Raw genomic sequence first — 18,888 nt, 5'->3', positions numbered from 1 at the left:
TTCTCTGACTGGAACAAATGAATATTCCTTGTCCCTGTACGCAGGGATTATTGACAGAAAATACCCAGTGCTTCACAGTAAAGTGACTACATTTTATTTCTCATTAAAAATTAAAATGTATACTTTAAATGATAGGAGGGTATTTTTAACATGGACAGTACAGTAAGAAGAAATTACCCGCATCACACATGCCTGGAAATTTGCCGGCTGTTCCCAGCTCCCAAGCCTCTGGGTCACAAGCTGTTCATGATGGAGCGATACTCTTTCTGGTGTTCCACAAGCTTCAAAAATACTTTGTATTTCTTGTCATAAAATCTGTGTAAGAAAGCTAATGTCAGCAAAGCCTGAGATTTGAAGATTTAAATCCCCTGCAATATGTATGTTTACTTGCTTCTCTTAGCATCAAAGACACTTTGACTCTTTCCTGGGTACAGCTGCTGCCGGGGTCAGAGCCCTCCCTGTGCACTGCTGGTGCAGTTTCCACCCAAGCTGTGATTTCCAGCTGCAATTCCACCTTTCATTTCCCTACAGCCAGCTTGGCTTCTCAGACAGTTTTTCCCCAGAGTTCTCTGTCCTGAGAGCGAGGAGACACCGGAGCTTCACAGAATTCATTCAGGTGACAAAAATCCTCCAAAATCACCGAGTCCAGCTGCTCCCCCAGCACTGCCAAGGCCGCCACTGCCCCGTGTCCCCAAGTGCCACATCCACAAGGCTTTTCAATCCCTCCAGGGATGGGGACTACCCTGGGCAGCTGTGCCAGAGCTGGACAACCCTTTCCATGAAGAAATTTTCCCAAATATCCAATCTAAACTTTCCTTGGCACAGCTTGAGGCCGTTTCCTCTTGTCCTGTCGTTTGTTATTTGGGAGCAGAGCCCGACCCCCCCGGCTGTCCCCTCCTGTCAGGAGCTGTGCAGAGCCACAAGGGCCCCCGGAGCCTCCTTTTCTCCAGGCTGAGCCCCTTCCCAGCTCCCTCAGCCTCTCCTGGTGCTCCAGCCCCTTGCCCTGGACACCTTCCGGCCCCTCAGAGCGAGTCCCGTGCTGCGGGGCCCAGAACTGGGCCCAGGCCCCGAGTGCCCCCGCCATGTCCCCCCCGTGTCCCCTCAGCCCGGACCCGCCGCCAGGGGGAGCCCGCGCGCCGCCGCCAGTGCGATCCGGAGCCCTTAAAAATGTAACGCAAATTACCCTTAAAATACAATGTAATAGAAGATAATCCTTAAAATTAATAGAAATGATCCTTTAAAATATAGTATCACTAATACTTAAAATATAATATAAATAATCAGGCCTTAAAAATTAATAAAAATAATCCTTAGAAATACAGTATGAACAATGATTAAAAATACAATATACCATGATTCTTAAAGCATCTGTATGCTAAGCACTATTGCAGTCGAGCAGGGCTGTAAAGAGACACCCCCCAACCTCATCTCCAGACCCCAACTTTATCTCCCTTGAACTCTCCCAGTGGAACACACCAGGGCCAGTGTTACCTTTTATGCTCGTGGTTGGGCTGCACAACTTTTCCAATTTTCCCCATTTTCGCCATGGCCTCCTAGGAAAAGACAAACACCAACTGGAAAAGCCTGTTTTGATTTAAAATACTTTTTGACAAGAACAAGATGTTTCAAAACCAATCGGAACATTAGTGATGTATTTTGTTTCGGCTGAACAGGCCAGATGGCAGCAAATATGTTCAATCCCATTATAAAGTAGTCAAGAGAACAAAGCTCTGCAGACCCTCAGTAACCAAAGTCTGTTCCTCTCTCTCACTGGGAGTCCCAGGCAGAACAGAGTTATCTTTTATTATTTACTCTAACCAAAGGAAATGTTAAACACTGCATCCCTGGAGGGGAGGGTTCTCATATAAAATGATATTGTACTTGAGATCCTGTAATCATATTCTGAAAGTATTGGTTCCCTGCAGCAAGGGAGGACTCAGGGGTGCTCCACAAGCTGAAGGTAACCTGGGAAGGTCTGTTCTGCAGCTCACAGCCGCCCTCACATTCCAGCACAAAGGTGTAAGAGGCAAACTCTGATCCTGCTCTGTTTTTGGCCAAAATAAAGTCAGAGCTCACAGAATCCCCTGCAGGAGGAGTCTCTGGGACAGCCATGTGTGGAAGGGAGAGGGATGAGTAATTTGGTTCCTTTTCTGATCTCTGTGAGATTCTGATTTTCCGTGGATTCTCCCAAGCAATCCCACTGGAATGAGAATCACCAAAGTTAAGAGGCCTGAGCTCTCAGATACTGTGGAGGCAGCAGACACTCAGTGATTTCACAAGGAGAATCAAAGCAACAGCTTTTAGATGGGAGACTGTTAAAAACATTAAAGGTCAGGACTCAAGAGTCAGTGTGTGACTAAATCAGGGTTCAGAGTTTCTAAGCAGGACCCGAACTGTTTTAATGCAGTGCCTAAGAATGAGGATGACCCTGGAGAACAGGCAGCCTGTGCTACTGCTGGAACCTTTTTAAAAGGCTGGAACATTTGTAAAAGGTTTGGATGATTTTACAGGCTGGAATACCTGCCCTAGTGAAATTTGTGCTTTCCATTAATCCAGCACTTTTCAGCAAAGGATCTCACAGAACTTCACAAGGTGGATGAGCAATGTCAGTGCAGTGTCACCAGCCCAGGGCAGGCTCTACCAAAGGCAGAAGCATTGCCAGGTCTGCAGTCAGGACTCCACTCTGCTAAGGGTGCTGATACAGTAGCAGGGAACATTTCTGTGCTCTCATATGCCCATTCTCCTTCATAGGTGCAGAGGTTGATTGTACTTGGGTTCCCCAAGAAACACCCTTGAAATAACACTTGCAGAGAGATAGTGTGTTCTTTTGCCTGGGACATGTGAGCCTGCTGGCACTGAGACTCTGCACAGCAGCCAGATTAAAATACTGCCATGGAAAGGCTGATATCCTTCCCAGTAAGAGAAATGGGCATTTTATTCCCTGGCCTTTAACAGGTGACACTGACAATGCTCAAGCATTGTCCCTGTTTACAATAGTCAGTCCCTTACACGGCCAGCTGGATTTACAGTCTATCCAAAAAATGAATGAACACACAGAAAAAAAAAAAAAAAGGCAACTCAAAGTAGAAGCCAATTCCCTCTGGTACAATGGCTACTGCTTTTCCATTGTGCCTTAGGGAAAACAAAGCCCCCTGAAACACTCTCTCACTAATGGAAGAGTCACCTTCCTTTCTGCTCCCTGCTTTACACCTCCTTTTGAGCTGCCCTGGAGACACTGCACAAAAATAAACCTGTAACATCTGAAGTGTCTAAACAGGCAAATCCATTTTTTATCACAGGTGCGACAAAAATGAAAGGGAGGGCCAGACTTTGCATTCCCCTGTCTGTGCACACTCAGGACCAGGACACAACACCATTCCCAGGCTATGTTCTGGCTGTGACATGGGTGCTCCACACCCTCGTGTTCTGCTTTACTCTTACAGCTTCTACAAAATGCTGCTTCTCTTCTTCTCATCATCCACCCTGAGCTAAGGAGAACAACTTCCAAGTTTATCAGTTTTCCAGTTTATCCTCTAAAATACTTTGGCATTTTTAAATCTACTGAAAATACACAGACCTTTGAGAATCCACAGCATTAAAGTCTCACAGCAACTACCATGGTTCTGTGGAATAGCATTGCAAAAAAATACACAGCCAGCAATTTTCAACAAGTCACCCATTCTGTGTTGCTCAAAATATCCTAAATTAATTCCCTCTCTCAATTCACATTTTAGTTGTATGTTTTTCTGTGTTTTAAAGTCAGTTTGGTCATTGTTAGCTTGAACAAAAAACTTTACTCCCAGAGGAGAGTCTTTTCAACAGTTTTCTGGGGACAAAGAGGAACAGAACATTGAAAATATGAATTTATAATGAAACGGGAAACAAAGGGACATTAGAATTGCATTACTGAATCGGATCAACCTTGTGCACTGCTCTGTCTCCAACAAAGCCTTAAATATAGCAAAGTGATAATACTGCTGTTCAGAAATAGTTTGTTTGAGGGTTGACATCCAAATCCATAATTCCAGTCACCAAGGATTTCACAATCTTAATTTGAATGACGCTCTATCTTCTTTGTTTGCCAGTCTAGACAGTACAATGAATACAGTGATTTAAAACACAATGAATTCTCTCTTAAAACAAAATATTTTGTAAAATTGCTTTTTAATCATTTCTTTTCTCTCTTTCCATAAAGGCTATGCTATAAATAAACCCTGAAAGTTCGCATTTGATCATCATTTCTAAAGGCTGGGCAAGAGGCAAGTGAAGGGTTTACACAGAAAAAAAGAGAGGCACTGTGGAGCAGAAATAAAGGGATGCATTCATGATTTCTAACCTTTTGTTGGAGTGTCAACGCTGAGACAGATACAAGCCAGTAAACACTCTGCTCTCCATGGAGAGACCCAGCCCAGCGGGGTTATCCCTGCCTGGGAAGGGACAGGGAACCAAACTCCCCAAGGCCCACCAAGATCTCAGGACAAGGTGCTATTTTGCTGCAGGGAAGGTCAGCAGCCACTCAAATCCACTCGGTCCTGGTGGCTGAATTCCACTCTCCAGCATCATCTGGGGCTGGGGATCCATCACTTGTCCCGCTGAGGAATCCAGGGCAGCCCCAACAGGCAGTGGATCTCCAAGGGAAACCCTACAGGAAACCCAGGGAAAATCCTGCCTCCCAACTTTGACACAGCATCTTAAAGCTGGAAATTTCAACTGTTGTCCCTTCAATAATGGGAAGGAAAAGGTTTTTAACCCTGTGTGGGAGGAGGCAGTAGGAGAAGCCCATCAGCCTGGCACAGGAGCCACAGGAGGTGCACACAGGGAACAGCTTCAGGCTGAGAGACTCATCTTCTCTGATTCCCTGCCCTTGGGATCCTCCAAGAGCTGCCTCACAAAACCCAGCACATCCACAAGAGGAGCCCATGTCCCTTGGGACTGTACAGGGAGACCAGTGAAGCCCACTTGTGGATTGAATCACAGAATCACAGAATCAGCTAGGCTGGAAGGGACCTTGGAGATCATCAAGCCCAACCTAGAGTAGTCCCCAAGTCTGATTTTCAGCTGTGACTCAAGGACTGATGGGTTGAGTATTACTGAAGATTAAAGTACACAGCAGATGAGAAATCAGATTTAGGGACACCAGCCTTAGTTTAGAAAGTCAAGTAACAAAATCTCAATTGGGCTTTTTCTTTTTTTTGAGACTTTTAAAATTGTATCCAAAGTTAAATAGTAAGGCATCTGAGCACAAATGCAACTTCCCAGTTGTGTTCTCACCACTCAGTCATTTTGGTAATCCCAAGAAATGCTTGGACTTTAACCTAAGATAATTATTAACAACAAAACAACCACAGATCATTTCAAGTTCTCCCGTACCATTTCAGTGGCTGAAAGCACGTGGCAGCACAAAGCACCAAACTGGGGAATCTGATGCTCACACTCAGGCCAGTCTCACCTCTCCAGTGTTTCTGTTCAGTTTTCCTGTCACAGATCCAGCAGCAGGAGTGAAATAATGTAAAAGTTGTCCCATTCACAACAGACTGAATTGTAGCAACTTTTTTTCCCACCAGATCTGTCTAGATTTCAGGATTCAGCAGGTGTTAGCCTTCAAACTATCAGAGTGACTTTCCTTACACTCCTAGTCCTCACAACAAATAAAATAAATAATATTCTATGTAATAATTTCAATTGTTCTGCAGCAGTGAAGAACCTCTCTCTCACTCATTTCTATTCCACACACAAACTCAGCTAACAGATGTCTTTAGCATCATTTTAAGAAGTTCAGTGACAGATATATTTGGATTTGAGGGGCATAAATAGATTTCTTGAAATGCTGATGTTGAAGAAATACTTTTAAACTTCTATAAGAATTTTAAGCAAGGCTGCTATTTCCTCCTAGGCTTTTATTTAGAGATTGCTTTGGAGATGCAAAATTCATCTTATCTGTGTTTACAGGAGTTACATGACTGTATTTCTGCAGAACATTACTTTTTAGTGGTATATGACTGCATGAAGAAAGCATGTGATGGACGATGCACAATATTTTTCTAGTGGTTTCCCTCCCCCCCCCCTTAAATTTGTTTGAGTTATAGGGGCAGATCTTGGCAGCGTGCACAAAGCCCAGAATCTGTAACTCAATTCTCTGTGGGTTTCTAGCTGGAACGAGCCAAGTTTTAAAACACATTATGGATAAATATTAGAGCTGAGCAAAAAATTCACACCTAAGACCAAAGTGTGAAAATTTGGCTTTGATTCATTTAGTGAAAAGGTGAAAAATTTCACACAAGTTTGTGTTTTCCTTTTGCTCTGATCCAACATCAATTTCTGTGTCTGTAGCAAACCTCAGAGAGAGAGAGAGAGAGAGAGAGAGAGGGGAAGAGTTTCTGTCTGTCTGTGCACATGAGATACAGAGGAGGAGGGAGAAGAGGATGGAAGGATGGAGGGATGGCAAGCAGGACACCAGCTCAGGACCTGAGTCTGTCTTCCAGGAAAAGTCACTGGCCTTTGGAATCTCTCTGTCCATATGTTCAGGAACAGCACTGGCTCCTCTTAGAGGAATATTTTATCCATTTGTTTGTTACACTGAGGCAGCTCAGAAGAATCCCAACATTATTCTACCCTTCAACCACTCAACTTGAGTTGACAGAGGCCAACTGGATGGATCCTGAGCACTGAGACAAGGTGCATTTCTGGTTCCAGCACTGAATCAGATTCCAGAAAGTTTCAAGAGATTTCTGGAGTTATCTGGGACACATAATTTATTATTTTAATTTTCAGTTACCTCTGTCTGCAGTGGGCTGTGCCATTTCCCCAGTTTGGTTTGGCTGGGGCACAGAGTTTGCACACTCAGGGTGTGTCCCCAGTTCTGCACTCTGGGTGCCACACGGAGCTCCCAACCCTCCTGCACCTTCCACATCCCACTGAAGCATGGATCACCCCACCTGTCCTGCACCACCAGAGAAGATTTTCACTCCTTAGTACCAGAACAAATGGAAAAGAGCTCTCAGAGCAGCAGAGACAAGCACAGGTAAGGCCACAGGACCACTTCTGCCTCCAGAGCACTGACTTTGCCTCTCCCTCAGTGTCTCCACAGTGCCAGCCAGGCTGTGGTCACCCAGGTTGGTGTCCCAGAGCCCAGACAGACTGGCCAGCCTCAGGCACAGCCCTAAGAGGGGCAGCAGTGGCAGGGCAGCTGCTGGAGGGGTGCCTTGCCATGCCAGCCATGATATTAATGACTTATTCCACAGCCCAAATTTAGAATGGGACGAGGGTCAGCTCTGATTGCCACATCATCTATCAGCTGGAAACTATGTTTGGGTCTAAGCTCCAGCCACTCTGCTACTAAATATAGGTTGGTTAGTTGTTGATTTGAGTCTGCACTCCCCCAAGTTGCCTCTCACTAGCAAATAATTAAGCAGTTTGCTTTGTGAGGGCTCTGCTGCTGGCGCCTCTTCATGCCCAAAGCTGTTTGGACAAAAACCTGACAGCTTAGCAGGGGTTTCAGCTTCCCTGGGCAATGGAAGGAGCCCAAGTGCTCAGCTCCTGTTTCAGCTTCACAGACTGCTGGCACTGGGTGCCATGAATCAAGTCTGTGGGCACCACCCAAGCAGTCTGGGGCAGGGTTTAGCTGCTCTTCCCCTGACAGGAGCCTGTGCAGCTTCTCCATGAAGGGACAGTTCCCTTCAGTGGCTGCATGTGAAGGTCCCAGCCCACACCATGGTGCTGATGCCACAGCAGGAATGGGCTCCTGACTCCAGCACCAACTGGCACTGGCAGCACATCTCGCTCACCCCCTTCTGAGGTGGAATAAATTTAACCATGCACAGCATCACTGTTAAAACAGACGAAGAAGGTCTGTCCGTTGAAACCACATGAAAATATATTGATTTAACACAGGTTTTAGGCTTGGAAATATGATGCTGACATAGCTGTGTTTAACAGAACAAGCTCAACTGGGAGTCAGGAGAGCAAATTCCTCCACCAGCTCCTGCTGCTGGGCACTGCCCAATCCACCCTCTCCCTACTCATCCTTCCTGGGGATGGAGCAAACGAATCCAGGGAACAACTCTGCATAACCTGCAACACATTGCTTTTCTCCTCTGGCCCCCTCCTCACCCTCTGCTTGCAGCATCTGTCCCAGTGCTGCTACCCTCAATTTCAGGAGGTAAAGCCTTTGGGGCACTCAGGGCAGGTGTGTGATTCCACATGGACACAGACACCAAGAACTGAGCCGGACACAAAGCAATCCCTCCCTGTGAGGGGGGTGAGGCCCTGGCAGGGGCTGTCCAGAGAAGCTGTGGCTGCCCCTGGATCCCTGGAAGTGCCCAAGGCCAGCTGGAACAGGGCTTGGAGCACCCTGGGAGAGTGGGAGATGTCCCTGCCCAAACCATTCCACAATTCTGATTTAGACCAGGGGGGTAAAACAGAGACACTGAAGACCCAGCCCAGGGGATCCTGACACTCAACTGGGCATCCACTCAATATTTAGCTGAGCTGCACCATTTCCTCCAAGGTGCAAAATTCAGATTTATTTGGCTGATTTCTTTCAACATCCATAATGAACATTCAGCTTTCCTCACATTTAGTCACCAAGTTCAGACTTTTATTTGCCATCTGGCAACAGACTGGGCTTTATTGGGGGGAGGGGATAGGAAAAGGGCTTTTTTTCCTTTTTTTTTTTTTTTGCATCTGTATTTGCTTTATGAGCTATGGCTAAGGCATCATTTACACATGGGGAACTGGATCAGGTTCTCACAATTCATTCCATATGTTCACTTATGCTGTCAAAACATTTTTTCGATCTAATTAATCCGCACACGTCTCTGTGTTCATTTCCCCACTTTGGGCAGTTTCAGCATTTTTGGGGTACCCAGCTGGGATTGTCATAAAACCAACTTATGCCTATACTTTGCTTTAGGGTTATTCCATCAAGAAAGCAAAAGTATTTGCAATATTTCACTCTTCTTCATCTATTTATTCTTTCCCTCTTTCTAACACTGGCTGAGAAGACTTGATTTCCTTTTCCCTTTCCTTTCCTTTCCTTTCCTTTCCTTTCCTTTCCTTTCCTTTCCTTTCCTTTCCTTTCCTTTCCTTTCCTTTCCTTTCCTTTCCTTTCCTTTCCTTTCCTTTCCTTTCCTTTCCTTTCCTTTCCTTTCCTTTCCTTTCCTTTCTCCTTACCCCCTCATCTTTCAAATGTATTCTTTGCCATGCTCCAGTGTCTACCTGAAGTTAATGAGGAAAATCCCTGCTGTGAGTTTTGATTTGGGATACTTTTTAACTAGTTCATCTGATGTGTGGTTTACTATTAAAAGAAAAAACCCTGTACCTCAGAAATATGCTTACATTTTACCCAATCTGGACTGCATTTGGGAAATTACCGTGGACAGGGGCTCATAAAAAACAAGAGACCTTTAGAAAAAGTCTTTCACTACTGTAAGCCAGTAGAAGGTTGAGATATTAAAACAGAGAGTAAAACTGCATTAAAATATAGAGAGCCTTTTAGTAACCTTACAGATATCCCATGTCCAACAAAAAATAAAATATCATTTAAGAGATACAGAGATATCCAACGAACGGTGAACAGAGAATGAATCCTAGAAGAGAAAATAGAAATCTTTTGGGAGTTTAGCACAGCACAGAGAAGGCAGCTGTCCATGGCACAAGGCATTTGCTTTCCTTGCCACGATTGCTACAGACAAGGGGTCAGCCACCTTTTCCAGAACACTGCTCCAGAAAGTATTTTTCTTTCCCAAATTAAAGGCTAGCAGTGACTGAACTGAGTGAAGCTGAAGCAAAGCACACTCATCATTGCAGGGGGGTGGACTAGATGACCTTTAAAGGTCTCTTCCAACCCAAACTATTCTATGATTCTGTGATCAGCTGATGATACTGTCCTGTTTTGTTTAAAACTGAGCATCCTTTCTTCTCCAGATCTGAAAATCAGCCAGGGGTGAGAAGCTACTGCACTCATTTGTCTTCTGCCACTAGAACTGTCCTCCAAGAGTGTCTTTCTAAAAAAAAAGCACTTTAAATGCTGGATACATATTGCTAAACAACTTTATTTTGGGAAGGATTCCTTAAGAACCTGGGAAGCCTGGTCTGAGGATGGGATGGCCAGTCAGTGGCCAAATGTGCTCTAATAGCAGCAAGGGAGAGGCTCAAACTGAGCTGTGGAATTCCCATGGACACAGAACTGAGAGAGTTTCATAGGAGGAAACTGCAAAGTCACACCAGAATAGGTGTTCTGCTCCCCTTGCTCCTAAAAGCTTTGGCTTGTATCTCTTTTGGAGACCGCTGGGAAATGGTAAATTCAGTTCCCTTTAGCACTAAAACTTCTGTCAGCAGGAATCTCTTTATGTGCACAATGTCTGTGTACTGCAATCACATTTATTGCACAGAAAACCTGTAGGCACCAAACTGAACAAATTAATTTGGAATAAACTATTCTTATTAGCAAATGTCAGGTTACCCTCATCACCACTCTGGCTGATGTTTTTCTATACAAACCCATACCCAAGAACTATTTATTCACACCTGCCCCAGAGCCAGAAAGAGCCTTTGATTACAGTAATATTCAATAACCTCTGTTACTGAGCAAATCCAAACCTGTCACCCAGCACTGCCAGCAGGAGTTTTAAAGGTATCTCAGGCATCTTTTCCCTTAGCAGATGTCCTAATAAAGCATTTGTATTCACTTGGCAAATAGAAAAGAGCACATTTTATAATTGCCCATGCCCAAAACAAAGGCTGGTTCTGTCTGCAAGCACCACAGTTGGAATTAGAAGTGCATTTGCTGTGGGAGTGAGGCACCAGTGGCATCAGAGCTGGGCTGGGCACAGCCTGAGATCCAACACAGCACCATCCTGAAAGCTGAGATCCCACAGAGAAGAGCACCCAGGACAGTCTCCACCTTCCCACCTCCAAGTTTTGGCCAGGTGGGAAGCCTGGGGAGCTGGTTTATGAGCTCTCCATTTTATCTCCAAGAAAGGCAAACAACACCAAATCCTTCCAGAGGGATGTTCTCCTAACACCCAGCCACCATTCCAACTTTTACTTCTCATCCTATTTTCCCAGCTTTTTAAGAAGCCCCCAGTGAGCTGCACGCTGTGGCTCCTGCTTCCAAGCAAGCCTTGCCCCTTCAGCCACTTCAGTGAGAAATTCCTAACCCACTGCTCCTCAAGTGCTTGTGTGGGAAAGCTCTTCCCAGCACACCTTTCCTGACTGCAGTCACTGGATTCATTGGCTCCTGAATTTTAAGCCACACAGGCCCTGAGATCAGCTCAGCTGGTCAGAACATGGTGCTGATAATGCCAAAGGTGTGAGTTTGATCCCCATTTGGGGGCCCTTCACTTGATCATCCCTGTGGGTCCATCCAACTCAGAATATTCTGTGATCCTGTGAAGCACCTCAGCTCCTCACATATTCCATAAGAATCACTAACATCACGAGATTAATACCAAACACTCAGGAGGAAAATCTGACCAATGGGGGACACAACTGAAGAAAAACCACTTTGTGCTTCACCATTCAGCTGATCCTAAGAACTGAGCCAATTCCTGCTGTTGAAGATCTGTCCTTTTATTTAAAGACAGCAAGCTGGGAAAAGAGATGAATAGCAGAGGCCCAAATGGTTCATGGAGCTTTTCCCTTGTAGGTCACTGAGCAGAACCTCAGTGAGTGTTGGGAGCTGTGGTGGGCTGCCAGCTTTTTATCGTGTCCTCTGCAAAGGGGACTTACTGGTTTCAAATTAATTTCTATTGTATGCAGTTTTCCCAACATGAAATGCTCCATTGTCACAGCTCAGTCACTGATAACCCTTTGCAAAGCCCTACAGGAGAAACTGCTGCCACCACCTGAATGGTTCCTTTTAAAATCACACTTGGAGAAGTGTCCTGACTGTGAACTGAGGCTGGAGGAGCTCAAAGAGCCTTCCCCAGCCATGGGTGGGGGCACAGCCCTGCAAGGAGGGTGGCAGTGCAGCTGCACATTTTGCTCCTGACTGGAGCAGAACTGGGGAGAGGCAGAGCCCCAGCCCTGTCCTTTGCTGCCCGTGGTGGCTGCTCCAGGAGGGAGGTGAGTGTGTGCTGGCAGCACCACAGGCCTGTTCTCTGCAGAAAGTACTTTCTGAAAGGGAAAAAAAAAAACAAAACAGAAGAAGCAAAAATGAACAACTCTATCATTATCTGATGTGCTGAGATCTCAGCAGAGATCAGCTCAAAGATCCATATTGTTTACAGCAGCTGATGAGTCTCACAAGTGCTGAAGCTGTGCTCTCGCTTAAAGTGCTAACATATTTACAGTTTTCAGTCCTGTCCTTAGCACTTATCTGTCATTTCAAGATGAATGCTCCTTTTGTACAGCCTAATCACTTGCACGAACACTCCACCAGCTCAAAACCCCAGATTTGTTTCGCTTTTCCATTAGCAGCAATTCTGTACTTTGGAAATTGCTTCATGCAGCAAATCTGAAAAAAAAACAACAACTAGTTTTTGTTCAAAGGTATTTCTTTGGCTGTCACAAGTCTAGAAGGGAGGGACAGATATTAAATTACTTTTATCTGATGCAAGTCTGAATTTTACTGCACACCTTTCTAAACACACTTGTCCATTGTTCTGCTCTGGCTTCTTTATTGACATTGGAATAATTAGTGAAGATCTATATAACATCAGACAGGATCAGCAACATATCCATCTAAATCCTTGATAAGAAGCCATTTTTTCATGCTCAACAATCTTTTCTTTATTCATAATATTTCAAACCTTTGGTAGGATCCCATCCTGCCTCCTCCTCTCCCAACAAACAGTAGGAGCATGTGCAATTAAAAGCTGTCAGTCATTCTGGTTTTACAGGAATAAAGGAATGTGGGTCATTCTACAACTCAGTAACTTAATTTAAAAAAATGCAACCCAGGCATGCAAGAAAAAGGATACAGTTCTAAGGAGGAGGTCTTACCCTGCTGGATGTTTTATATTACTCTCATTGGGTTACTGGCCTGTCACAAATCAGTTTCAGATGCACCTCAGAAAATGCTCAGCAATGCAAGATGCATCTGTTGTTTCTGCTAATCCTGGTCCCACTGCAGTCAAAAAAGGAGAACATCTGATTTTCAGAAGTCTCCAGAAATGTCTACAACTGCAGTTTAGAAGGGTCCATACCTGAGCAAGAAAAGCACCTCAGTTATGTGTTGGGCACAGCGTTAGACACCAAAAGCTTCAGGCTGGGAATGAAAATGCTGATCTGGAATTAGCCTTTGCTGTTCCTAAGAAATTGCCAATCCAAACCCTGAGTGAATTTGTGCTTTAAAGGATGTGGTCTCCCGTGCCTTCCCAAATATTCTCTAAAAACAAGAATTCTGCAAATGAAGTACATTCTTGTGCAGATGTACAGCACAATCTTTAAATGTTCTGAATGCTGTAAATACTAAAACTTGATACAAACATCAGAGTTGTAACCATGCCACAGTATATAAACCATCTTCCCTATTATATACATAGCAATGTAAATTAACACAATAGCAAACTGCAGTTCTAAAGTAAGATTTTGAAGTCAAAAGATGATCCAATTATGTGTAACTGTGTTGTCAATCTACAGCCTTTCCATTCTCACTTATTTTAACGCACCAGAGCAAGACCTTTAGCATCACCATAGATTTTCTTTGCACTTTTTGTTCTACCACTTTAATACAACAACCCAAACTCTGAGGTATGTAAACATCACTAAATCTGCTTCACAAGTCAGGAGGGAGAAGAACAAAGTTACACAACTTGACCAAAGTCACAGACAAAGTCAGTGGCTAAGGTGGGAATAAAGTCTGTGTACTCTGCCTCTCCAGTTAGGTTACACAGATTGTTTTCTCTTTGCAAAATTCTGCTTATATTTATACTCAGAAGAACTTGGTGCTGCAGCAGTTTGTGTCAATTTGAACTAGCACAGAGTGCCTCCCATTACCAGGCTGTTAATAACAACTACTTTGGCAAACACTGAATTTTTCCTGTGTCCTTAGGAAACACTACACTACATTTTAACAGGGTATTTGTTTGATCTGGAAAGCCAGGCAACTCACTCCTTATCTCCAGGACATGAAACAAGCCTGGGATTTGAGGTATCCAACAGTTCTGGACATCCATATCTGTTCATACTTAAGGAATTACAATAGGAGCAGGGATGCTGATAAACCAAGAAAAGCCCTTTTTCCTTAACCCTTCCCGGTAACGCTGCAGAAAACTCCACCATGGTTTGAACAGGAGCAAAAACCTCTCCAGCCCTAAACCCTATTCCTGTGTTGCATCTATCCATGGCAGAATTTCCAGCTTTCTGAAGGCACAATCCAAAGAATGGCAAACACCGTCATTTGGAGAAATTTAGACAGTTACAAAACATATTTAAAAAGGGTGCACGGGAGGAAGGCAGTGGAATGACACTGGTGTGAGAGATGCTGTATAATTAGCCACTAGAGGGAACAAGAGTCATGCTCTTAATTAAGGTGCAGCCTCTTTTAGCAGGGGGGCCTGAGGGTTATCTGTGCCCCGGGAAGCTGGATGGGGAGGGGTTGAAGCCTTTCCCTGTAAACTTTGGAGTCGGACAAAGCTTTCCTGCCCTTTGTCTGTGTTTCATTCTCCCCTTTCAGATCTCTATAGGCCTTGGCATAAGCAGGGAGCAGGACTTGGAAGAGTTTATATACCTTTCACATCTCCTACCTGCAATTAACTAGTTTTTGCACCTGGTAAAAATGTTTAAACAAAAACCTGGGATCAGAAGAGATGAGACAAAGGAGTAAATGAAAAAATAAGAAAAATTGTAAAAGAGACAAAGCTGTATTTTGCAGACAGGGCAGGGTACACTTTGGTGTTGGCTCTTTTGCAGGAGAAGGGAAGAAAAATCACATTCACATCATTGCAAATGGTGTGAAAAATGTGGAGTGATGCTCTGCTGACATCAATAGCCTGAGAGTGTGGTTGGGAGGGAAGGGAAGGACCTGCACCCCCTCTTGCCTGCTGACCTGACTGGAGCTGCATGAGAAAAATGAATGAGGTGAAAAGCAAAAGTCCCTCTTTTCCTCTGCTGAAAGACACAGACCTATTCAACAGCACAGCAAGGACTGAATCACAGACAAACAATCTTTTTATTACCATAAAAATGACAAATAAGTAACAGTTACAGCCTGTAAACACAAGACTCAAATTAAATAGAGTTCTAAGTGGTACAGTGTAAGTGGAAGCAGGATCCCACTCCTACTAAAGCTGCCTCGGCCTAAAGAGTATCAGATGTTACCCGGGCCTTAGAAGGCCTGGGACATAAACTATGTGTGTAAGAGAAAAAGAAGTCAAATGACTCATGACAGAGTTTGTTTTAATATAAATGACTTCTTCTGGCTCTCTGCTTTTAAAGCCTTGCCATGTTCAGATCCTGAGCAGCTAACCTGGGCAGCTGGCTCCCTCAGCCCTGTCCTTCAGTTTGTGTATAAAATGCTGGCATTTACAAACTCCTATTCCTCTGGCTGAGGAAGGACAGTTTATTTTAGCACTGTGATCAGTGCCATCATAAATCTCCCCTCTTCCAGTCCAAGAACACTGGCACAGCCCAGTCAGTGTTCATATGCTGTGCCCATAAAACAGAGGGCATTGCCACAAGGCTTTGTTGAAGTCCTGCAAGCCTTGAGAGGGGTCCTGAGGTGAGAGATCATCAGTGACTGAGCCACAAACCATCCCTGACTCTTTGCTTTTCATCATGTGAGGACAGGGGTAAGGGAATGAGATGTGGAAAGAGTTGGGAGGAAAGAGGAAAGGAGAAGAGAGGAGAAGAGAGAAGACCAAGAGGTGGGAAAAGGAAAAGTGAAAGTTACTAAACAAAAGAGAGGCACAAACTAGAGGCAAAAGTACAAGATGAAAGAATAAACAACATCAGAGTGGGAGCAGAGAGAAGGACATGGTGGCCATTGGGGATTTAGTGCTGAAAGAGAAAAGCCCCATTCCTATCTTTATTCTCTTTCCATGCCTGATTCTCCTCTGGGATGAGTGGAATGTCCATGTCCAGAAAGCCACACATTTGGCATTTTGTGTCTTATAGCAAATGTGTTGAATATCTACAGGGGCAAAGTTATACAAAGCAAATTTAAAAAAGTGAATCTTGCTTAGTCTCCCTTTCATGCAATGCAAGAATCATCCCTTAGATGGGACTATTGCAAAATTAAATGACCTTGCAACCACAACCAGTAAATAATGAGTAATGTGCTTGTATGCTCAAAGCTTTTATGCCAACTAGTCCAGGAACGTGAGGAGAGCTCATCACAAAAAGGCCCCATTTATCAGAAGGGCTTCACACAGCTTAGCATCTTTAGGGCCATTACTCACCTCCCACACCTAAGCTAAGTGCCAGCTCCCAACCTAGAGCCTAACACACATCTCATTTATCTGCTGGAAGACACTGCTTCCCTCAGTCTGGTCTGAAGATACAGCATCCAATACCTAAACTATTAAAAGTTAACAGAAATGGGTGATTTCATAACAACATATAGAAAATCACCAGTCTGGGAAAATTAGGCAAAAATTAAGTCTTACCAGACATTTTGAAAGCAAAAGGAGTCTGCAGGCTACAAGGCTCAGCAGTATTTTGCTGAATATATCCAAGGTGTTTGTGCTACAGGGCTGGGCAATGAAGGCACCTTTCAAAGGTGATGTGTTATCACCATCCACCCCATGGTTTTGGGAAGGAGAGGTTGGGATGGACAATGGTATGCCCCTCCCACATAGGCCTGTCATGCCAAGAGACTCTTCAAAGGAAAAACCATTGATTAGAAGTTGGTTTATTTTCCAGAGAGTTCTCCCTCAAGGGGTCCCCTGTGCTTCCCAAGCTCCCAAAGAAGTGACATGGTCAGATCTAACCATCCCTCCTTAGTGAGGAGCCCATTGCCACATCACTTTTCTCTGTTCCTTGCCCAAAAACTGTTCTCCCCCCAGAGCTCCCACACCCACACTCCTCCCTAAAACCTCTACCTGGCAAAGGACTCTCTGGAAGCTGCATGGCAAACAGCAGCTGACAGCAGGTGCTCACACAAACAGACCCTGCACGGGTCAGGAGGGTATTTCTGTACTGAGGGTTAGTGATGCTCAGAGGAATGCAGCTCCCAGGAATGCTACACATTGAGAACATGCCCCATAAATCATTCCTAAGACAACAACCCAACTTGCTTTTGCTGTGCACTTATAAGGCACAGCAAGAAATGGGCACAGCAGCTCTCCCTGTTTGTGCTCTTCCAATGTTTTTCAAGCCTCATCTGGAGAAATATCTTTGTGCAAAAATCTGCAAGTCAGGCTTTTCCATGCCCACTTGGTGGTCAGCCTTTCTGCCTTTATTTCCCTCAAGAGTGACAATTATGGTCTTGCTATTCATTACGTGGACACGTGTCCCAGTAAAAACAAAACAGAGCCACAAAGGAATTTTGTATGGATTCTCTATATCCCACTGCCCAACTTCAAACTGTGCCACAGAAATTTTAAGCACAGGACATGTAAAAAGTTGTATCAAAACAAGAAGGAAAGGGCTGGGAATGGTTGTTATATGTCTTAATCTAAGAAACCAAGGAAACAAAACCATATGATTGAATAAAGAAAAGAGAATGAGAATTGGATTCCAATTCTGAGGAAAGACAACACCTTAAAAAAGCAGCTGCCTTCTAATAGATGTTAGGGGATCTCTCCTTCACCATTTCAGATCCGTGATTATATGAAAGGGAATAAAGAAAAATGTCTTTACTGTTAACCACAATAAAATGTACTGGACACTCTGTGATAGTAAACAGTCTTGTTAAACTATACAGAGAGAGAAAATGTTAAGAAACAAACCCCTCTAGAAACCTTAGGAGCAAGGATAACAGCATATGTAAAACATAAAACTTTTTCAAAGATAGGGCAGCAAAAGTATGTCCTAGTGGTCTGAACTAGTGGCACCAAATCCCACAACTAAGTGATCATAATGTCCTTCACAAACTTCAGTGTGAAAGACATTCAAGCATTTCAGACAGTGCTGTGACTCCACATGCTTGTGCTTGGCCATGGAACAGTCTGATCCCTGTGCTGACATAGCAAGAGTGCAAATCCCAGATGGAACATTAATCTCACAATGTAGCCAGATTGAGTTTCCAATTCTCCAGTGCCTAACTTGAAGGTTGTTCTGCTCAGCTACTGAAGAGGCGAGGGCAGAGAGACTTTAACTTGTCTGACATCCCAAACATCATTTAAGCAAGACACGCTCTGAAAAGGACCTTCTTGGCTACTGACAGTTACAAAAGATCCATGGTACCCTCCTTTGTCCTCATCCTTCCTATAAAATATTGCTATCACACTTTTCCCTGCTTAAATGGCCTGGACAGAAGGGGAGACCAAGGTCCAAATGACTTCAGCTGTGTCTCTGAGCACATGGATAAAATCGGTCCCTAAAATAGAAAGGGGAAGGATCACAGTACACTTTTAAGAAAGTATCTATCTACTACAAAGACACATTTATGGTTTCCTCATATTTATGGTTTTCCTCAAGAAAAGACAGGGTCAGCAAGCTGAAAAAACTGTAAGGTTGTGATATTATTAAACTTCTACAAGCTGATCTTAATCTTATTCTTCTTGAAAAAAAAAAAAAATCAACTAATTGTACATCTCCTTTCACAAACTCCACTGTGGTCATTTCATGGTTTGTTACAAAAATATGCAGCAGCAGAAGCTGCACTATTCCAGGCAGCATTTTTTCTCCTGCTTGCCAGGTCCTGGGCTTACTGACAGATGAGAAAAACACCATTGGTTTAAAAAGAGTCTCAACTTGTGCAGATTAACAAAACACTACATCTTATTCTTTGCCAGCATCAGCTGATGTGAGCTTTTAAAAAGCTGAAAGACATGACAATGT

General features: G+C 44.1%; 1 protein-coding gene across 3 annotated transcripts in view; it reads right to left on the bottom strand.

The window, feature by feature from the left end:
• Window positions 1–71: 71 nt before the first annotated feature.
• FGGY (FGGY carbohydrate kinase domain containing) overlaps window positions 72–18,888 on the bottom strand; it is a 128,091-nt gene continuing 109,274 nt past the window's right edge. For all 3 annotated transcript variants that reach the window (XM_036388009.1, XM_036388008.2, XM_036388010.1), the window contains 2 exons: window positions 1,492–1,553; window positions 72–315 (listed from right to left, as the gene is read on the bottom strand). In XM_036388009.1, the coding sequence (XP_036243902.1) occupies window positions 234–315; window positions 1,492–1,553 (144 nt within the window). In that variant the 3' untranslated portion in view covers window positions 72–233. The remainder of the gene's footprint in view (window positions 316–1,491; window positions 1,554–18,888) is intronic.

The sequence above is a fragment of the Molothrus ater genome, chromosome 9 (assembly GCF_012460135.2).
Source record: "Molothrus ater isolate BHLD 08-10-18 breed brown headed cowbird chromosome 9, BPBGC_Mater_1.1, whole genome shotgun sequence".
Classification (NCBI taxonomy): domain Eukaryota; kingdom Metazoa; phylum Chordata; class Aves; order Passeriformes; family Icteridae; genus Molothrus; species Molothrus ater.
This window is presented reverse-complemented; position numbering and strand designations above follow the sequence as displayed.